The sequence below is a fragment of the Ailuropoda melanoleuca genome, chromosome 3 (genome assembly GCF_002007445.2).
Source record: "Ailuropoda melanoleuca isolate Jingjing chromosome 3, ASM200744v2, whole genome shotgun sequence".
In the NCBI taxonomy this organism is placed as follows: domain Eukaryota; kingdom Metazoa; phylum Chordata; class Mammalia; order Carnivora; family Ursidae; genus Ailuropoda; species Ailuropoda melanoleuca.
The window spans coordinates 18680653-18703932 of NC_048220.1; the positions used below are offsets into that span (position 1 = coordinate 18680653).

At 39.8% G+C, this 23280-nt stretch overlaps 1 protein-coding gene across 1 annotated transcript in view; it reads left to right on the forward strand.

The window, feature by feature from the left end:
• Positions 1-1266: 1266 nt before the first annotated feature.
• The window catches only part of SLC27A6 (solute carrier family 27 member 6), a 67206-nt gene continuing 45192 nt past the window's right edge, over positions 1267-23280 (forward strand). Inside the window, exons 1-2 of the mRNA XM_002917661.4 lie at positions 1267-2439; positions 13011-13214. Coding sequence (XP_002917707.1) covers positions 1959-2439; positions 13011-13214 — 685 coding nt within the window. The 5' untranslated portion in view covers positions 1267-1958. The remainder of the gene's footprint in view (positions 2440-13010; positions 13215-23280) is intronic.

The following is a 23280-nucleotide window of genomic DNA, read 5'->3' on the forward strand; positions in this document are numbered from 1 at the left end:
CGAGAACCCAGCTGCAGAACATAAGACAGAAGGAGGGAAATATGAGGCAATGCTTAATCATTTCATTATGTGCAATTAACCATGTATTCATGCTTCTTAAAAAAGCAGTGGCCTGGGATGATGTTGTCTGCAAGAAAAAAATGTGTAATTAAATGCCCTCAGTTTCTTACCTTCAGTAAAATTTCATCATTGCATAAAGTTTTATTGTTATTCTTTACAATTACTTGTTTCCCCTCCATTTCCCCTCCCACCTTGGGAATCTTTAGTTTGAAGTCCTGGTAATGGTTTAAAGGATCTAATGAAAAAAAAGTTATTTTTAAGGACAGAAAATAGCTTTTTTGTTTGGTTGGTTTTGTTTGTTTTGTTTGTTTTTAAGAGAGGGACTGGGTGAACAGAAAGAGAGGGAGAAGGGAGAGAGAGAATCCCAGACTCCATGCCCAACACCAGTCCCATCCTGGGCTCATCCCAAGAACCTGAGACATGACCTGAGCCAAAATCAACAGTAGAACCCTTAACCGACTGAGCTATCCAGGCGCCCAAGAACAGTATCTTATACCTAAATAAATACATAGGTAGACAGATAGATAATAAAAGGGGTGTGGATATGGATTTAAGCTCCCACATGAATCAATATTTTTGTAAAATTTTGTAAAAAGCGCTTGTAGACACTTATTTAAGGATACAATTTCAATATAAATGTCAATTCTAACCTGTAAGATTTTAAAAGTACTTCTTCTAGAACAATCCAATTTTGTGTTTTATGATCAAAGAGTGCAAATATTTCTTGACCTGACCAGTTCATAGATATCTTTTTTGTTATTTCTCTCTTTGCGTAGGGATATATATACATACACAAATATACTTATGAATACGTATGTTTTAACTCTTCCAATCGCCTCTCCAGCCTCTAGTTTAGTTTAGTTCCTTTATTGTTTGGTGAATGAACTCTCTCGCCCCAGTTCCGGCAGCCTGGTTGCCCTCGACTCTTGCCACGACTTCCGGGGATCCCCGTTTTTCCCTCCAGGGACCGTCCTTTCCCGACCAGAGGACCCAGCCACGGCACACTCGCGGGGGTGGCGGGACGCGCGCCCAGGTAGGAGGCGGCGAGGGGGCCCGAGCTGTCCCGGCAGCGGAGCTCGGAGCAGGGGTTGGCCGCGAGCCTGGAGGCGGGCGGTAGGCGGACAACACCTCCGTGGTAGCTTAGAGGAGAGATCCACCAGCCCAAGAACACTCGGAGGGGACCTGCGGCCCGGGCAGGAGGCAACCACTCCCAGAGGGCGCTGCGGTCACCGGTGAGCTGTTCGCCGGGACCCGGTGTGTCGCAGGGGAGGGGCTGGACGCCCGACCGCGGGGCGGAGCGGGGGCGGGGCTCGGACCCGGATCCCAGTAGACCACGGGCATCCCCGACAGAGGCGTGGCCCAGACGCCCCGCGAGGTTTCTGGCGGGTTAAGAGGGGAAGCCGCTGCCTTTCTCAACCGTCGCCACCCCAGCTCCTCCAGGCTCGAGTTCAGCCTCCGCGTTGCAGCCGACGGAAAGCCTACCCCCAGAAGAAGAGCATCTGCCCCTGGACGTAGTTCTCCTGAGGGTGGTGGGATTCGTTGAGGGCCGCAGAGGCTCCGGGGACTGACCCAGCCTGCGGGGAGAGGGCTGGAGAGGGCCAGAGGACCCCGCAGGGCGCGCGGGCCGCAGCTGGGGCTTTTGCCAGGGGCGCTGAGCTGGGCTCCTAGATTCCGAGGACCCTGCGAGTGCCCGCGTTGATTTCGCGCGCTCTCCCCTCATCTGCCAGGTGACCCAAGCCTTATCCCCAGCATCCGTTGGGGCGACTTCTTCTGTGCACCGTTCTGATTCTGTTTCTCAAGATTACCCTCTCCCTCCCCGAGGACCTGCGGTCTCTGCGGAGAGCTGCGCTTGGAGAGAAGGGCTGGGATCAGAGCTGCCTTCTGTCCTGGTGGCCCCCATGCTCCTGTCATGGTTAACAGGACTAGCAGCTGGAATAGTCTTCCTGCATTTCTTGCAGAAACTCGTGTTCCCTTACTTCTGGGAAGATTTCTGGTACCTGCTGAAGGTGGTACGCTATGGAATTCGGGTGGAGATGTACAAACTGAAAGGGGAACTGTGCACTGTCCTGGATAGATTCCTGAGTCTTGCCCAGAAGCAGCCCCAGAAACCATTCATCATCTTTGAGGGAGACATCCACACCTATCAGGATGTGGACAAAAGAAGTAGCAGAGTGGCCCACGTCTTCCTGAACCACTCCACGCTGAAAAGGGGGGACACTGTGGCTTTGCTGATGAGCAACGAGCCTGACTTCGTCCACGTGTGGTTCGGCTTGGCCAAGCTGGGCTGCGTGGTGGCCTTCCTCAATTCCAACATTCGCTCTAACTCCCTTCTGCACTGTATCCGCTGCTGCGAGCCCAGGGCCCTCGTGGTAGGCGCAGGTAAAGTATGGGGTGAAGGTCACCCACCCACCCCCCGCCCTTTTTTGTTAGAACAGTTCACAATTAATAATTTGGGGGTGTGATGAAGTGTGCATAGTAAGGGTACAAAACAGGTTTACCGTTCTGAGACTGGCAGTTTAATTCCCCTTTCCGTTTCCATCACTTACTCTGTTGTAGATTAGTAAATACCAAGAGAGGTTCAGAAAACTTTTCTGAATTCTCTGCTTCTTACTGTTTGGGGAGAGGGGGCAGTTTTACTGTTATTGATGCCTTCAGTGAATGCAAGAACACAGAGAGATAGAACTTGGTAAGTTTTAAATTCTGTCCCATCTGACAAAATTATTTGATGAGTAGGGAAGTTATCTTGATTTCATGGCAGAATACCTACCTGCCGCTAATAGTAACATTATCAAGCATTATCAAGGTTGACTACATTTGAAGAACAAATATGTTTAATCTGAATTGCATGAATTCTTATCTTCATGTCTGCTCTTATTTTGCACTGCTTGCAAGCTAGGATTTGCCTAGGAGGTTAGGTTCCCATCTCCCAGCCAGTGGGCGGGCTCTTGGCAGACTCTTCCTCTCTCTTACCCCAGCCCTCCTCTTTCATCCTTTTTTTTTTTTTTTTTCTCCCTCCTCCCTTGAAGTTAGGCTTTGGATGCACATATTGACAAAGAACTACAAAGAAAAGGTTTTGGTTGAATACCTAATTAACAAAGAACATAGGAAGATGGATCCCACAACCAAGTGGACTTGAAGTATGACCAGTGATACCTATTTGGTATAATCTGATGGATTTATGCCTATTTTTTCTTGCATGAAGATGGGCAGGTGGAGGATGAGGAGAGGATCCCCAGCAAGGACCTTAGTGAAAGTACTTAAGTATTTTAGACTAATAGATACACACTGACACCTCATAGAGAGTTTTTAGATTTATAGAGCATTATGAAAAAATATCTACATTTATACATTAGCGATTTCTAAAGTGTAGAACTTTACAAGTAACCTTTATCATATAACACTTGCATATCACACAATAATAGGTTAGGTGATCTATAGTACAAGGGTTAGTTTTTCAAGACTTTCATTTCGGCTCATTCCCTGTGTCCTTCCAGCCCAACTTGTGACCTGAGAAAGTAGCAAAATGTTTACTCTCAAGCACTGATTTTATTTTTTTTAATCTAAAGGAGTGGAGAAGCTGAATAGTCTCTCTTGTCTATTTTTTGTTCCATTTTTTTTTTTTCATTCAGTAGTCATATCCTCCAAGACTGAAATTCAATCCCTTATCTTGGAAAGAGGTTAACTAGTGTGGTGAACTTCCTCTGAACTGCAACAATAAGGATAAATGAGTCACACAGAATTTGGACATCATGGTGAACAGGGGCAGGTGATAAATGTGATTGGAGCAGAAAAAAAATATTGTTCATCTCTGGATATATTCTAACATTTTATTGCTCAGCCTAATTTAGGTAGCAGTTTCTAGAGCAAATCAAAATTAGGTTGCACTAAAAATGGATAAAGCCATAAATTCCTTTTACAAGAGCAAACTAAGAGGGCCAGAGTATCCCTAAAAAGACTTCCATGGTCATGTTATTGAAGCCAACCTGAGAAACATCCTATTGTCAGTCTCCTGGGGGATTCCTCTCGAAGTGTGTAGGCCTGGTTATTTCTCAACAAAGAACAGTCAAACTTTGCTCTTGACTGAGTGGTTGCCTAACTAGGGCCAATTGATTTTGCAGTTTTACTTGTGCCAAAGTTTTGCTTTACTTGTCAGTAACTAAATTGCGCTGTTTCCTTGTTTTTGACTTTCACGCCAACAGTAGTTTTTATACATAAAAGCCAATTTGGGATGCTGGAGTTTTAAGCCAAAACCATTTAGTCAATTTGTTTCGTAATAGATAGGTGGAGAAACCAACCTTAAATCTTATTAACAGTTCTTTTTAACGTATCTTTAGAATATATAAATTCTAAATTGTATTTTATGTAATTACTAGGTTGTTGGAAGTTTTTTGTTTTGTTTTTTGTGTTTTTTGTGGGGGTTTTTTGTTTTGTTGTTGGTGGTGGGGTTTTTTTGTTCTGTTTTGTTTTGGTATTTGAAGCTCTTAGCCTGAAATACTGTATTCTTGGCATCTTGAGTCAAATTAGTGAACAATATATACATACCGTTTTTAGAGCTTTAAATTTTAGAGGTCTTAGAGTCTCGTGGAATGTTTCTAATGGACATGTATCATTAGACCATTATATCCACAGGGAAGCTGTATTGAGAAAGAAATGAGTCAGAGGGTTTAGATGGAGATAAGTCAGACAGATTTGGATTTCATTTATGGTCTACCACTTCTTAGCTGTGTTACTGAGGAAAAGGTCATCATCTGCCCTGGGTCTCATTTTACTTAGTTGTTAAATATTGACAATACCAATCTATTCCACAATGTAATTCTGAGATTCAGTGATGTAGCTTCTGTAAAGTGACTAGCTGAGTGCCTGGTATGGACTAACTGGAGCTGTGGTGAATTGAAATAATTGCTATTATTATTATTATTATTATTATTATGAAGTCACCTGAGGCTTTTAATAAGGAAACTTACTTGGATTTTGCTGCTACAATCTAATTTGGTGTTAGCTATAAGAAAGGCTGGTAAGTAGTTTGGCGTTGGACCTTGAACACCTTACTTTGGTATGTTTTAACAACATTTTATTTTCCAGAAGTTATATAAAACCGATTTCAAACAGGTTTTATAGGCAGGCCAGATAATGTCTTTTTTAAAAATATATTTTATTTATTTATTTAGAGAAACAGAGGGAAAGAGTGAGTAGGGGTAGGGGCAGAGAAAGAGAATATCAAGCAGACTCCCTGCTGAGCCCAGAGCCCAAAACCATCTCCATCTCAGGACCCTGAGATCATGATCTGAGCTGAAGTCAAGCGAATTTCAAGCTGAGCCACCCAGGAGCCCCCAAATAAGGTCTTATAATTCTGTCTTCAGGAATAAGTCAAAGGAAAAGATGTCAACTAATCTACCAGGCGAATCGTTACTGTCTTTAACAAAAGTATTAACAGTTGCCCTTGACTCAAGGCTGATTATGTAAAAGGTACTCTCAGTGGTTCCGAGGCAGGTACAGAGCTATATACTGGCAGCAGAGGGAAAGAAGTTCACTGAGGATGTGTCTAGTTTGACACACCTTAGTTTGCAGAGCCAAGATTCAAAAGCTGATCTCTGATATAAGACTATGCTGTACTATATATATAACCCAGTTGTTTCTGAGGCTGCCAGTCCTCTTTTGACGTAACTATGAAAAACTATGCATTCCAGTTGCATAAAAATAGGTGACTTACATAAAGGTTGCCAATATTAAGATGCCATGTTTTTCGTATACAGATAATTAGAAAAAAATTAAATATTTTTAAAACTCTTATCCCTTTCTCTCACAGTCTGAAGATTCAAAAATACTTGCTAGGAAGTTTTCTATCTGTATAATGTGGTTTTGAAGAGGTATCAAATGGCATTTCAGATTTCCCTGGAAAATTTCAGTGCTTATTGAAAATTAAATAGTCTTAGGTTAAACCTAGTTCTTTCCTCCCAATATTTCAACTTCGATTATTGCCAGTAGTGCCTGTGGCCAAGATTATCATCTACCTCTATATGCTTTTCTCTTTACTTAGAATAAAAACGGAAATGTTGGGATGCTTGTATATCACTTTAGAAAGTCTATGTAATTATATTATTTGATCTCTTTAGCAGTAATAATAATAATGTTAATCACTAATAATAATCTCTTCCATTTCTAAAGTACTTTATGAATTACAAATTGTTTTTATATATATTGTCTTACATGATCCTCACCGCAGCCATAGCCTTGTTTTAAAGGTAGGGAAAGCATGGTTTAGAGCGGGCAAGCCATCTGCTCAAGCTCACACATGTAGAGGAAGCAACGTATGGATTGGAGCCGGGATTTTTGGATGTGAAAGTCTGCTGGGTACACCTTTGTCTTTCTCCTCCTGCTCCTGCTCTTTCCCCCATTGCCATCATCTCCTTTCCTTCCCCATCCCTTCCTGCTCCCCACCCCCTTTCCCTCACTGTCTTTCACCATCCATCTATCCACCTACTTCCTTTCGGTACCTTTTCCAGTAACCCCTCCTGTGTCAGGTGTGGTATGGCTGTTCACAGCCGCCCAGTGGGATGGTCAAGTTCTAGTTGCTGTTTGTGTGGACTCTTGAGGACTAGGCCCAGAATGGGGATGTAAGATCTTTGAGCAGAGGAAGTTTGTTTTCTTCACTGCTAAATTCTCAAAACTTGGCACGGAGGAGATGCTCAACAAATATTTATTGCCAGGATGAATGAATAAATGACCTCATGAAAAAGTATAAGGTACATGTGGACTCCCAGTAACTTCTTATTTACTTGCATATTTTTGCTAATAAATCGTCTCTCTGCTGTCCATTTGGTAACTGATTTTGATAGTAGATATATCAGAGGAATTTCTTTGTTGTGTTGTTTTACATTAATTTGCTAATTGTTAGAATCATGACTCCCCAAAAGTACGAAGCATTTTAGACACACTAAGCATCCGCGAAGTTTCAGATTTACTTGCATATATGTATTTTATACTCTCTCCTTTCTTAATATACACAAATTATTCTAAGTGGGTAACTAAAAAATATATATTAATATTACCCTGAACTCTTTTACTTTAGACTCAATGGTATCAACATGTTTGGACAGCTTTCGTGTGCCTGTTCACAAGAAACGGCTCTAATAACTTACAGTAATGCATGCAGATTTGCCCCGTTAGCTTTCCTGAACTGTTGCATTCAGACTGTGTAGGGCAAATGTTCCAGTTGACGATCCAAGCCATTGTAATTCTCCAAATGACTTTCAACCATAAAGCCATCTGCTTTTTAAAGACCAAGAGGAAGGGTTAGAGGAAAAATAAAGACCTTTTAAGTTTTATAGAAAGGAATATGTATTCAGATGGATAAGATACATGGCTCATGTAAACTTTTATTATTTAATCCAGGTATTGTGATATCCTCACATCTGTTTTCATTTTTAGGGCATTTTTATGTTTTTACTTATATTTAGTAGAATGAATGGCTGTTTTACATTTTTGTGTTCCATTTTAGACTCAGATCAAAGATGACCTCCATTCCAAAAGAAAATTGCTCATTTCAGTAGGAAGGTTAAGCAGCTTCATGGTTCACTTGCTGGAAAAGCCAGTGATCTAAGCACTGATACATTTGTGTTTTTTTTTCTTTTCTGATCATGGGGACACTGAGTGGGGTTCTTATTTGCATTATCTGCCGAACATGTGTTCACTGTAGGGGAATGATGTTTGAATGCTGGCAGGAGCAAAAACTATTTAAAAGGAGGTTGTGCCTGCTCAGAGAAGTAGCAGGACTAAGTGGGAGAAATACGCATCTTGGAGTCAGGCAAACATGAGCTTGAAGCCTAACTCTGCCACTAACTGACTGCTAACACACAGCAGATGGTCAATGAGTATCAGTGGGACTTGTGCGAATTAAACGTAAAGAACACAACAGAGTGCCTGGACCATCGTATATAGTCAATAAATGGTCGCCATAATTATTTTTAATTGCATAGCGACAGAGACATATATGCAAAGTAAGACCGTCTGCGTTTGCTATGGACAGAAGGCCATCAGGTGGCACATGTGGGCACATGGCATGTGACCCAAGCAAGCTGGTTTTAAGCAGCTGTTCTGTTCTCCCCAGTAGCATTGTGGCCATATCTACTTCCCAACCCTCAGTACCTAGGGCTGCAATGGTGTCAGACAAGTTAGGACCCAGATGGTGAGCTCTTCTCTGGCCAAGAAAAGGAGGATTCTTTCATTTATAACCAGAAAGGAATGTGGAAAATAACTCTGATGGGATATGAATCTTGTAGACTTACTACCTTGGAATTGCCTTTTTACCAATTTATAGCTTACTTACTGTTTAGTCTGTGTCTAGAGAGCTTTTCTGTGCCTTTACTAGTTTTTACTACTTTGTCAATGAAAAACAGCAAGCCAAACACATCATGGTGTTGTGGTCCCATTTGGGTAATAATTATTCATTGGCAATGGGAGATGTGCTGGAAATAAAATCAAGTGAAGTGTTCTACTTTTTACTTCCTTGCACAATTTTACCCATAATAAATATGCTCTCTGTCCCTCAAAACATATGGGGACAGCTGAGAGTGAAAGCACATAAACCCGCTTACCAACTTGTGTGCATATATTCAAGACAGCTAATAAGATCATTTCTGGGAAGAATATGTTATCACAATCAGAAGACTTGTGCTTCTGTGCACTTCCTAGGGTTGTTATGATTATTAATAAACTAATATTTGTTAGAATAGCTGGCATATTATTTATGGTGAGATGAGTTTCTGGCCAGATATGAATTGCCGCAGGACATTGCTTGCTTAAGCATCAGTTTTGTTAGAAACCAGAGCCTGCCCGTGCTTTCTATGAAAAACTGTTGAGCTGCTGTAAGTAGTAGAATGGTATTTATAAGCATGAAGTGAGATCTATAACTTCACTTTGGATTCTGTGTGATTATTGCTTTGGAATGTGGGAAACTCAAGGTAACCATTTGTCCTGGAATTCCATATAAGTTGTCTTCACACCTAAAAGTTTCAGTGCTTGCCAATGTATTAAGAGCTGCAAGCTATTCCTTTGAAAGTATTAGCTTGTTTTATGTAGAATAAGATAACTTTAAGAGTTTTTAATGCAGGATGAATAACATAATTCATACTAATGGCATAGGAAAGGGGTATGTTAAATTTTACTCATTGCATTTATAGTGTCAGTAATGTGAATAAGAGACAAGATGAGGTAGAAACAAATTAACTGGTACAAAAAGTGCTGAAGGATCATAAGCAGCGATTATAATTTACCTATTTTTTAAAAAGATTTTATTTATTTATTTGAGAGAGAGAGAAAGCATGAGGAGGGCAGAGGGAGAGGGAGGAGCGGACTCCCTGCACAGCGGGGAGCCCAATGCAGGACTCGATCCCAGGACCCCGAGATGATGACCTGAGCTGAAGTTAGGCGCTTAACTGAGCTACCCAGGCAGCCCTTTAATATACCCGTTTTGATGCTCGCAGCACTACCTAATGAAGTGCCTTGCATATTTGAGAAATAATATGTGTTTCTTAAAAGGACACTATTGCTGTGAAAACCTTGTACATTATAGCCTCATCCTGTAAGGTAGACTTTGTTCAAGGTCGTAGAATATTCAGATGTCTCATTTTCTTATAACAGTTTTCTGTCAAGACCTGCATCTCCAGGGGATCGCATGGGCAGAGCTTAATTCCATAACCAGATCTCTATCCAGCACCCCAGCATGTATGCACCAGGGACCGTGAGCGGAGTAACGGATTAGGACATACATCGTTCGTTTGAGGTCCTTACAGTTCGACAGGTTTCGATGGTAGTACCCTTCACCGAAGAGTATCCTTGAGGTATTTAAACAACTGCTATTTTGTGTCAGGACTTAAGATTCAGAATCTACTTTCAAAATAACACTGAACCTTTTCATTGGTGTTAAGGAAGATTGACAGTGATAAATAAATCGTCATTTTTTATCCTCTACAAGACTGTTCAAAATTTTATTTCAATTTTCATTATCTTCAGCCACATTACTTAGGACTACTGAAAAAATACTTTAATAAAATTCTATAGAATTCTGAATGTCTCAGCTAAGTCAAGTCAATTTAATTTTAACCTATGAAGGGAACTGAATTGTATTTCCTCTAATTCTTAGGAATCAGCTCACTTCCTTTTTCTTCTAAAAATCATCACTGTTTGTGAACATCAAGTGTTTCTTTAGACTCTACAATTCCAGAAAAGATTTGGAGCCACAATGAATCATATTGTAACTTCTTTGCACTTATTTTGACTGCTTAGACTTACATATCTTTACATAAAAACATTTTATAAGTTTATGCTGTTAATTTACAATTCCAGACGAGAGATTTGAAATTAAGATAATGAAATGAGTCAGTTCAGAGACCTGTACTTATACATTCAAATTGTCAGAAAAAGTCATTAAAACAAAATTAGGGTTGCCTGGATGGCTCAGTGGGTTAAGCATCTGACTCTTGATTTCGGCTCACGTCCTGATCTCAGGGTTGTGAGGTTGGGCCCCGAGTCAGGCTCTGTGCTGGGCGTGGAGCCTGCTTCAGGTTCTCTATCTCCCTCTCCCTCTGCCCCTCCCCTCTCTCAAAAACAACAAGGACCACACGAAATTAAAAGAAAATAGAAAGTCTCGATCATTTGTTTGTCCTGTTTTCTTCATTTATTTGTGGCTTGTTCTTCCCTCAGGATTGCCTGTGATTTTCCACTTCTTACCGAAGCAATCTATGGCTAGCAACACGCTTTGTAAGCTTGGGGGAATTCTGGACTCTCAGAGTTTATTTTGTGTGGATTTGTGATAGAAATTAAAGTTAATTCAAAAAAGTTCATGTCCCAGTCTGCCTCCCTACCCCCAACATATGAACTCTATCGTTTTCTGTGTTTCCTTAGTCATATTACAGGTTTTATTTGTGAACTACTTGGTCTAATTTGACATGTTTCTCTTGCTGTTTCTTGGTGATCAATCTGGATTATAGATTGTGCAGAGCTAAATCATGAGTTTTTCTCAAATGTATTATATTATAGCAGAAGTGGCTGACAGATGGCTTTTTGAGGTTCCCAGATACTGATTTCCATTTCCAAAAAAAAATGTTTAATGCAGCACACCGAGTTCAGCTTCAAAGCAGAATAGATCTTGTAATTATTTTTGAAGTTTTGTTAAAAATTTAGGAAAAAATAGAATTGTTTAGATGGAAAGGTTCATATTTACATGTCCTCGAGCTTCTAACCAGGGTATATTTTATGTTTAATAACATTATTTTTTTATAATTGATTTCTTTTATGAAGTCGTGTATAGATTAGGGATAATTGGCCACAGGTTAGAGTAACAATCCTGTCCGCCAACTTGGGACTTGGTGTATTAATTTTCCAGGACTGCTGCAAACTGGGTTGCTTAAAACGAAAGAAATTTATTCCCTCACTGCTCTGGGGGCTAGAAGTCCAAAATAAAATGTCTTCTGGGCCTTGCTCCCTCAAAAGGATTTAGGAAAAAGTCTTCCTTTGCCTCTTCTTAGCTTCTGGCAGTTACTGGTGATCACTGGGATTCCTTGCATTAACTCCAAAGGCCAGTGGGATATTACTGCTTTCTATCTCTAAGGACGTTAAGGTAGATTTTAAGATAAATAATGTAGCACTCAGAAATCCCTTGTATCTTAGACAAGTGTGACATTTTATAGGAATACTAAACTCAAATTGGAGCACCTTTGTGGAATATAAAAGTCAAACTTCAGTGTTAGAGATCCATATTAAAGTAGAGAACTGTTAAATTTTAAAGGTATTTAAAGACTATAAATAACTATGTCTCTACTCTAGAAAAAAATATGAGCCTCACTGGCTTATACAGAAGACTCTCTGGGAATGATAACGCTCTGCTTCTTTTCTATCCTACAGAGTGCTGGATACCTTAATAAGTATTTCCTCCTCGGGGACTCGCCCCCACCTTCTGTCTCTCTTCTTCTCACCCCAGCTCCTCCTCAGGAAATGACGTTTTCTTCTACGTTAATGACCAAATGAAAAAGGTCAGTTCAGTCTCCCAAATTAACGCAGCATAGCCTCTCCTCTCCAGTAGAGGTTTTCTCTACAGTAGAGGCTTCCTGGGAGGTGTATGCTTTTTTCCTTTCTGAAACCTGAATTGCAGCCCAGACCCTTGGTCTTGTGAGACTCTCAAGTTCTTCAGTCCCGAAGACACCGGTGTTTCAGGCTTTTCTACTTCTTGCTTTCCATTTTGCTTGGCATTGGTTCTAGGTGGGCCTTGGATCACATGCTGCCGATGGAGGTTGTGCTATCTTCCACCTGCTCTCACCTGCCATTGTTGCTCCTTTGCTGGGCCCTGGGGACTTTATTGCCTGTTACGAAAAGCATTCATTTCCTCCTTTTGCTTTCAAAGACTTTCACCTTCCCTTATCCTGATCTAGAGAAAAGGGCATCTCTAAATTACCTCACTTAACTTTTGGCTCTGAAACCATCTCTAAACCACAAGGATCTTATGACTCCCGAGGGGTCAGGAAAGTCTCCCGACTGTATTGCATTATAGTAGAGTTAAACAGTGACATACAGATGGCTTTGTGGAATAACGAGCTACTGAGATATATTTCAATGAAAATGTTTACTGTGCTATCCTGAGTGTAGATTTAAAGCAGAATAGAAAAGTAGAGCTTCATTTAAAAATTGGAAAAAAATGTAATCTGAATAATGGTGTCTCCAGAATTCAGTTTGAATCCGCCTATTTCATTTATTAAATCAGGTGGTAACCAGATTTCCCTTTCAGTTGGTCCTGTTGAATCAGAATCATAAAACGGCTATGATATTCATTATCCCAATGAAGAGGAAGTCAGCATCATAGTGACATTTTATCTCTGTTCCAACAGAGAAAAGAAAACACAAGTTAATGGTTTCAGATTTATGTTTTATTTATCGCTTCCTAAACTTCTGGTTTTTAGATTTGCTTGGAACTGTAGAAGAAATCCTTCCGAACCTCCCAGAAGGTATCACTGTTTGGGGGATGAACGATTCTGTTCCACAAGGTGTAACTTCACTCAAAGAAAAACTGAGCACGGCATCTGACAAGCCCGTGCCACGCAGCTACCATGTAGTTTCAAGTCTCAAGGCTCCTCATCTTTATATTTTTACCTCCGGAACAACAGGTATGATCCATTTCTTCTTGAGAATTAAAAAGAATGCCAAATATTTGCAAAGCAACAGTAGTCACCATGGTACTCACCAAACATGTGAGAAAGCACACATGCAAGAAGTTCTGAGGTTCTCAGATCTTAGAACTCTCAAACTTGGATGAATTTGCTCTAACCACAACTTGGCAAGTTACCATGTTCACTTGGCCATTGTCTCATTTAGAAAGATTTTCTTCAGGTGTCATCGAAGACCTTGGAATGTGTGAAGACCTTGATCCAGCCCCATTGCTTAGAGTGTGAAATTTGGCCAGCTGCTTTGGCAAGACACCTGCTAGCTTCTCGGTTCCTTAAGGTTCCTGATACATAAAATGAAGAGATTAGTTTAAGTAGTTTCGAATTATCTTCCTGGATCAAAAAATCCATGAGCCTACTTTAAAATGGTCTTCTGTGTTCTCGTGTACCATCTTAAATCCTAAACACAGTCCAGCTCTAGAGCTGTAATTTAAGCACGGGTAGCGGGCTCTCCCGGTTTTCCTTAGGGCGATTGGAACATGTGACAAACAGGAAGTCTTGAAAGCAGTGGGGGTTTGGGAGAAGATACAAAATAGAATCTAGTAAATAAACATCCCTCCTCCCTTTTTGTAGGTAAAAAAATCATTACACCCCAAAATAAAAAGAATAATTAAACTGCCCCAAAATGCAAAGGAAATGTTAAACTTAATTGACTCTCAGGAAAAGGTGAATGGTATTTATGGTAGGCTAAAGAAGCTTTTGTAATTAGTGTGAAGATGACCAGGGGTTCGAATTAGAGAAATGAAAACTATTCTGTTAACTAATTTCCTATGCACAGGTGGTATTGTAAGCAAAGTACTATTGCGTAAGTGAATTTTTCTTTTCTCTTTTTCTTTTCTCTTCTTGTGTGTGTGTCTGTCTCTTTTTTATTTACTGTTTAGAGGCTAACAATGATCTCTTTTAGACTGGAGAGTAGGCTATACTTCTGACATCGTCTAGACAGTTTTGATAAATGAACTGGAAAGTGTTCATGTGTCTCAAATTGTCAGCATACATTCAGTCTGACTTTGGACTTTGAAAGAGTGAAATTTCAGAAATGATATGCTTTGAAAACTTTCAACAGAAGGTACTTAACCAATTTATCTGTATGGCTGTTTTCTTGTGAAAAAAGTGATTGGTCTTCCAAACACTCTTCACCACTCCCCGCCTGCACCCCCCCAAGAGAGAACAGACTGGGGGGAGGGCGCCTGGGTGGCTCAGTTAGTTGAGCATCCCGCTCTTGATTTTGGCTCAGGCCGTGATCTCAGGGTTATGAAGTTGAGCCCCTCATCAGGCTCTGCACTGAGCATGGAGCCTGCTGAAGATTCTCTCTCCCACTCCCTCTGCCCCTCCCCTCTCCCGCTCACTTGCATGTTCTCTCTCTCTCTCAAAAAAAAAAAAAAAAAAAAAAAGAGAGAAACAAGCCAGAGCCACTAGTAACAGCTTTTGTTTTCCAAGATTGAAACCAGATTGTTCTGTGCATTTATATAACAGGCCAAAGCAAAAGCACCAGTGGTTTTTATTTGATTTGATATTTATGTTAAAGTTATATAGCACAGAGATGAAAAATTCTGATACTTTCAGAAATTTTAGAGAAAAGTACCCTTATAACCCCCTTCCCCATTTCTCCTTCTCCAACTGTATTCAGTATTTTTAGATTCTTTTTAGAATCACCTCCATTTCTCTGCATAGAATGGGTATCTTATTGGATACTTCGTAGATGCTTACTGAAAAGTATCTACTGATTTTCCATGATGGAAATAAGGATTTGTCTTCTCTCACCAACCACTCTCTCTCTCCCCATTCATTTCTTTCTCTCTGGTGGAAACACTTTCTTTCCCCAACGTCACACTAATATTGTGTTGTCTTGAATTTTGACTGGATTGGTATCAGTTATCATAACTTAGTTAAACACTATTATTGTCTTCCATGTAAAATTCCCCCCAACCTGGAATTAATCATTGTCTTCATCTGTTTGCTTCCTAGCTTAGTTTTCTATACGCGTATTGCTGGTTCCTACTCACCCCTTTGTCAAAAAGAGAACTCGCCTTTGACATTGATAAGATAGTCTGTATGTTTTCAAGCCCTTGTTCTCGGCCACCTTTTGCCCCGGAGCCTACCTGTGATTTCAGTCTCAACCCCTCACTCTCTGGCTGTCCTGTGTTTATTTTTCACCATCGTTCTGGGAATTCATTTCAATTCTTTTCTTTTTTCTGATCCCCTAATTCCTAGATCCTAAATTAGTTTCCTCAGTTTACTTTTCATTTTATCACTGCACTGCTTTCAGTAGCTGTCTGCCATAGAGGATTTGGGAGGAGAGCTCTTGGGTGGCTCAGTCAGTTGAGCATTGGATTCTTGATTTTGGCTCCGGTTATGATCTCAGCATCATGAGATCAAACCCCATGGCAGGCTCCATGCTTAGGGGGGAGTCTGCTGGAGATTCTCTCTTCCCCTGCCCCTCCCCATGCTTGCGTGCAGGCGCCCTCTCTGTCTCTCTCTCTCTTGCTCTTTCTCTTTCTGTTTCTTTAAAATAAATAAATCTTAAAAAAAAAAAGAGTATTTAGGAGGTATACTCTCTAAGTCCTTACATCTGGAAATACCGTTATACTTGTTTGTGTAGCATTCTAGGTTAGACACAATTTTTATCCCAGGGTTTGAGGACATTACACTATCTTCTGACTTCCAGCACACAGAGAGACATCATTTTCTTTCTGATTTCTTAGTCTTTACATGCAAGCTGGTGTTGTTTTTCTCTTTCTTTTTTGGGAATTTTTTTTTTTATCTTCTGGGAGTCTTCTGTAGTGTCTAACCTGGTGATGACTTGTACTGGGACTGGTCTTATTTATCCATTTTGCTGGGAAATTTGTAGGCCTTTTCAGTCTGAAAACTCATATCTTGCAATTCTAGGTACTTGGAAATTAAAGAAAAAAAGTTCTACATCCCCTTCTTTCTCCTTCTTTATTGCTATTCTTTCTTCCCATTCCCCACTCCCTCCTGTTATACTTGTTTGTTCATTCTTTTGTCTTTGAAACTCAAACTTTTTAAAGATTGGCCCTCCCAGACTAAGTTTTTAATTTTCTAATCCTTTCTATCCCATTTTCCTTCTGTTATTTTTCATCTACTTTTTGAGAGATTTACCTTCTAAACCTCTGTTCTCTGATAATGCCTCTTTTTGTAGCAGGCTATTTTTGTATTATAGATTATTTGTTATATCTCTCAGAATATTAGTGATTTTTTTTTTTTGAAAATTTCTCTTCGTCACCTTGTCTCTCTTTTTGCCAACAACCTCTTATCTTTTGGTTTATTTTGGTCTCTATCCTTTATCCTAGAGGATTTCCTTGAATAGCTGGTGATCTTTGGCTGTCAATTCGTATTTAAAGTGCAGACACCAAAACACACACACAAAAAAACCCAAAACAGATCCTGGCTAGAAGCTGTGTGTGCCTGAGTGGGATTTGCGGGCTGATTGATTTCATCATCCAGGACATTTTATTGGGGAATTCATGACTGTCAGCGTCTTTCAGTTTTGACTGGTGGATGATTCAGGTTCCTCAGACAAGCACCTCAAAGGGTAAAACAAGTCAAATGTAAAAGGGAGCTGGAGGAATAAGCAGACTTTCTCTCATTCCCCTTGTTTGCTCAACATTTCTTCTTCCTCATGTTTCCAGAGGCTTGTCTTTTCCAGAGAATAAATCTCATAACTACCAGTATGGCAGAAGCAATCTGGGCTATAATTTGTTTTATTTTCTGAATTTTAAAACAAATACCAAAAGCATTGATTGACATTCTTCCAAAATTAGTTTATGAGTGATCTTACACAAGGAAAATGATACAAATATCATCTTCTTGTAGCTCAAAGCCCTAAGCAGCCTGGGGTCCTCTTACAGAGAGCAGAGCAGAGCCATGTACAGATTTGGTCATACAGTAGGTGTCATGATTTATGAAGATAATGCTATCGAAGGGTGTAACAAAACCATGATGCATGCAGCCTCGTTAAAGATTTAATTGACATTTTGTTATGAAAGACATCTCTCTCTAATACAAACTGATGTTTTACAACTCAAAACCTTGAGCTGAATTGATTGTAATGGTAATAAATATGATCATTTATATTAGTATGCCATTTAATGTCAGAAAAGTCACTTGATTCTCATACAGCAAAGCCTTCTGGTGTTGATAATGAAGAAGGTATTGGTGCATGTTAGGACGTGACGTAGAAAGTGAGGCTTTGAAAAAGTGAGCGATGGAGGGAGAGTCTGCTTATGAGCCCTTTTGGCAGGCTCTAACAAAGCCCTTGGGTTGATATTGAACATTTCCTAGCCATTCTTACTACTGCCAAGCCTTGTTTGCCCAAGGTCACCAAAATTTTATATTCCCACATGAAAAAATGCAGCGTCTCTGAGTAAGGAAAAGGTTGAGATTACTTTTGTTGGCATTCCTGTCTCTTTGCCCTAGAGATTATGTGATATCTTGATGAACAAGGGGTGAGAATTATATAGATTCCCTTTTCTATGACTTTGACCTCATTGTTTCTTAAATACAACTTCTGTAAAGCTCCTTGTTCATAGTTCCATATTTATTTTCCATTCTATAGGGCATCTGCTCATCAATTTTCTAAGCCTTCCTGGGGTTCTGTGAGGGGGCAAATCAGCTTTCTTCAAGGCTCGTCTCAGGTGTGAGCTTCTTGGGTCCTGCTGTTTCAGTCACCACAGCCATACCTCTGCTTTTCTAGAATTTTATTGATTTCATCTGTAAATCCATTCTTTGTGCCTTGAGCATGTATGTATGGGGTTCTATCTGCCAACTTCTAATTCTGTTATTACTCACTGGGCTTGCTTGGGTAGCCTCAAGAATCTCTAGGAAAGTTTAAGCCTGGACAGAGCAGCCATGGGTTCGACTGTTCCTAGAAGGAGAGGGAGGAGGAAAATGAGGTCACTGACTGCTGAGCTATGCCTGGAAGCCAGGTGCTGTCCCCATCTCAGTCTCTCTTTCCTTTGTCTCTCCTTTTCCTTAAACTTACAGATTTTTTTTGTTTTTCTAAAACTATCCCAGAATTCCCCCAATTATTTATTCCTGCCTCTGGATTGGATTTCTCTTGACCTCATCTCTCCCGCCTTTGCCCTCCTAATCCCCAAATCACCGGACACAGCCTTCCTCCTGCCTTTATGTCTGGACCTCCTCCTGGACCTATGAGGAGTTCCAATGCCAGGGATTCGTAGGTTAGAAGAGCAAAGGACTTTGGAGCATTTCTCAAAGTGTATTCCATGACATGTTCCTTCACATCTTTAAAGAAATGAAATAAAAATTTAAAGGGGCAGGGTGTCTGGGTGGTTTAGTCGGTGGAGCATCCGACTCTTGATATCACATCTTGATCTCAGGGCTGTGAGTTAGACCCCTGCATTGGGTGTAGAGTCTACTTAAAAAAAAAGAAAAAAAAGAAAAAATTGGACCATGTAAGTTTGAGAAACACCATTAACAAAAATACTGAAGTTTCTGTACTTCTGGGCTCTGTAAGGGCTTTAAAATGTCAATGTGTTTCTAACTCTTTGAAAGGGGATGCTAAAATGCACTTTTAACAAATTTTATTCTCCTTTTTCTTCTTTCCTTCTTTCAAACATTAACCTCCATCAGCCTTTGATCACTTTCATTTCTTGGACAATCTCATATTTGTTGTCTCTTTTATCAAAAAATCTAGGGGATGGGATGCCTGCGTGGCTCAGTCAGTTAAGCAAGCGACTCTTGATTTCGGCTCAGGCAGGTCATGATCTCAGGGTCATGAGTTCGAGCCGTGTGTCCAGCTCCATGCTGGACGTAAAGCCTGCTTAAGATTCTCTCTCTTCCACTTCCTCTTCTCCTCCCCCCCCCAAAGAAATCTGAGTACTTTGAATGGTTTATAATAAATTAATGAGTTCATTATGACTTAAAGCTAAGCAAATTAGGAGGGGAACAATGGCTAATTAGTTTACCAAAGTCCTTTGAAGAAGTGACATAAGCATGTAGATGGAAACCAACTAGATGAAGCATCCTTTTTTTGGGTCACACCCCAATTGAAAAATTATTTTAAAGCTGGGTTTCCATGAGATCAGGAAGAGTGTGGGAAGTAGGGAATATAGTGACTGAAGAACCATGGGTGGGAACTTCTTGGAAGCAGAAAACGCATAAATGCTTGATCCTCTGGATGACTAAGAGAAAGGCACTGAATTATCAAGAACAAGGATGGAGCTAGTCGGGGCGCCTGGGTGGCACAGCGGTTAAGCGTCTGCCTTCGGCTCAGGGCGTGATCCCCGTTATGGGATCGAGCCCCACATCAGGCTCTTCTGCTATGAGCCTGCTTCTTCCTCTCCTACTCCCCCTGCTTGTGTTCCCTCTCTCGCTGGCTGTCTCTGTCTCTGTCAAATAAATAAATAAAATCTTTAAAAAAAAAAAAAAAAAGGATGGAGCTAGTCTCCCCCAAAATCTTTATACGTGGCTTTGATGAGAAAATTTGGATAGATTCCCTGTGCATGTGGATGACTAGAAACTTCCCATGTTGTGAGATGCCAAGCTGTCAGGAAGAGCCAGAGAGACTTCTTTTGAAAAAAAATTAATAAACTTTAATCAGGATAAAGGCAAGATAATGCCAGCTTTGCATATGAGATCAGTTGTCTTCCAGTTTCATAGAAATGGAGCACAAACTTGTCAGAAAATGTCAGAGCAGGTAGAGCAGCAAGGGGGACTGAGATGCACCTGGGTTAAGGTGTCTAAGAGTCACGAAAGCCTGTGGTTCATAGCTCTAGGTGCCACTGTGACCAAAAACCCCATGAAAATTTTGGCTTTTATCAGTGAATATGTTCAATCAGAGAAAGAATGATGTCCTACTATTAGTAAGATGGTGCCCCAGTTGACGGAGCGATGTGTAAGTACTTTTGGTTGCTACAAACTGCTGAATATAGGATGAAACCAGAGAAGGCCTACCAGAGCAAAATTGGAGTTTAGTTTGTATGGAACAGGTAGGGCTCGTTGTCTGAGTGAAATTTGTGTTGGGAGATAGAAAGACCAGTGTGAGCCAAATCTCAGTGGGAAAATCAAGTATCATTTCAAGCATCAGTCAGTCTATCCATGTTGTCACAAATGGGAGGATATCAAAACAAAAACAAAAACAAAAACAAATGGAAGGATAGCTTCCTTTTGAATGGCTGAATAGTATTCCACATCTTTTTTATCCATTGATGGGCGTTTGGGTTGTTTCCATATCTTGGCTATTGTAAATAATGCTGTGATAAACATGGGAGTGTAGATGTCTTGTTGAAATCTCATTTTCATTTCATTTGGGTATATATCCAGAAGTGGAATTGGATCATATGTTAAATCTACTTTTAATTTTTTGAAGAACCTCCATATTGTTTTCTGCAGTGGTTAGACCATTTTACATTCCCACTGGCAATGTATAAATATTTTCTTTTTACTGCGTCCTTGCCAGCACCTGTTGTCTCTGGTCTTCTTGATGGTAGCCATTCTAATAGGTATGATGTGTTATCTCACTGTGATTTCAATTTGCACTTCACTGGTGATTAGGGATGTTGAACATCTTTTCATGTGTCTGTTGGCCATTTTGATGTACAGTTTGGAGAAATAGCTATTTAATTCTTCTGCCCCCTTTTTTTTAATGATTTTTTATTATATTATGTTAGTCACCATACAGTACATCCCCGGATTCCGATGTAAAGTTCGATGCTCCATTAGTTGCGTATAACACCCAGTATACCATGCAATATGTGTCCTCCTTACCACCCATCACCAGTCTATCCCATTCCCCCACCCCCCTCCCCTCTGAAGTCCTCAGTTTGTTTCTCATAGTCCATAGTCTCTCATGTTTCATTCCCCCTTCTAATTACCCCCCCTTCTTTATCCCTTTCTTCCCCTACCGATCTTCCTAGTTCTTATGTTCCATAGATGAGAGAAATCATATGATAATTGTCTTTCTCTGCTTGACTTATTTCACTTAGCATTATCTCCTCCAGTGCCGTCCATGTTGCAGCAAATGTTGAGAATTCGTTCTTTCTGATAGCTGAGTAATATTCCATTGTATATATGGACCACAGCTTCTTAATCCAGTCATCTGTTGAAGGGCATCTCGGCTCCTTCCACGATTTAGCTATTGTGGACAATGCTGCTATGAACATTGGGGTGCATATGGCCCTTCTCTTCACTACGTCTGTATCTTTGGCTTCTGCTCCATTTTTAATTGGATTTTTTTTTCTGTTATGGAGTTGACTTACTTCTTTATAGGTTTTGAATATTAACCCTTTATCTGATATATGGTTTGCAGAAATTTTCTGCCATTCTATAGGTTGTCTTTTTATTTGGCTGTTTCATTTTCTATGCAGAAGCTTTTGAGTTTGATGCAGTCCCATTTGCTAAATTTTCTTTTATCATTTATGCTTTTCATATCGTGTTCAAAATTATTGCCAAGACCAATAACAATGACCTTCTTCCATACATTTTCTTTTAGGAGTTTAATTGTATTAGGTCTTATATTTAAGTCTTTGATCCGTGTCAGGTTAACTTTTTGTGGTGTGAGATAGAGGTCCAATTTCTTTGTTTTGTATATGTTTCTCCAGCATTCCCAGCACCATTTGTTGAAGAGATTATCTTTTCTGCACTGGGTTTTCTTGGCCCCCTTGTCAAATATTAGTTGACCATATATGCCAGGTTTTAGTTCTGGGCTCTCCATTCTGTTCCATTAGTAGATGTGTCTATTTTTGTGTGAGTACCATACTGTTTTTATTACTATGGCTTGTAGTATAGTTTGAAAATCAGAAGCCTGATACCTCTGGCTTTATTCTTTTTTTTCTCAGGATTACTTTGGCTCTTTGGGATCTTTTGTGATTCCACACGAATTTTTTGGATTGTTTCTTATATTTCTGTGAAGAATGCCTTTGGTATTTTGATGGTGATTGCATTGACTCCGTAGATAGCTTTGGGTTGTATGGTCATTCTAATAATACTAATTCTTCCAATACAGGAACATGGGACATCTTTCCATTTGTGTCTTCTTCAATTTCTTTTTGCAAAGTTTTGTAGTTTTCATTGTACAGATCTTTCATTTCCTTGAGTAAATTTATTCCTAAGTATTTTATTGTTTTTGATGCTATTGTGAATGGGATGATTTTCTTTCGTTTTCAGTTGATCCATCATTAATGTAAAGGAATACAATTGATTACTCTATGTNATACAGTTGATTACTCTATGTTGATTTTGTGTCCTGACACTTCACTGAAATTGTTAATTCCCATAGTCTTTTGATTAATTATTTGGGATTTTTCTATGTATATTGAATCATATCATCAGCAAATAATGACAATTTTACTTCTTTCTTTCCTATTTGGATAACTTTTATTTCTTTATCTTGCCTAATTGTTCTAGCTACGGCTTCCAGTAATGTATTGAATAGGAGTGGTGAGAGTGGACATCTTTCCCTTGTTCCTCAATTCTCTCCATTGACTGTAATGTTTCAATTTCTCTCCATTGACTATAATGTTAACTGTGGGTCTGTCATATATGATCTTTATTATGTTGAGGTATATTCCTTCAATACATAGTCTGTTAAAGGCTTTTATCATAATATTATATATTCAGATGCTTTTTTTCTATATCTATTGAAATGATCATGTGTGTTATATATTTCCTTTTATTGATGTGATGTATTATATTTATTGATTTGCATATGTTGAACCATCCTTGCATCCCAGGGATAAATCCCACTTGGTCATGGTGTATCATGCTTTTACTATGTTCTAGAATTTGGTTTGCTATATGTCATTGAGAATTTTTGCATCTATTTTCATTAGGGATATTGGCTTATATATTTTTTTCTTGTATTTTTATCTTCTATTTTATTGTGAGTTTGGAAGTGTTTGTTCCTCATCAATATTTTGGAAGAGCTTGAGGAAGATTGGTGTCAGTTCTTCAATTGTTGGGTAGAATTCTCCAGTGAAGAATCTGGCCCTGGAAATTTCAGTTTGGGGAGTTGGTGTGTGTTTTTTTTTTT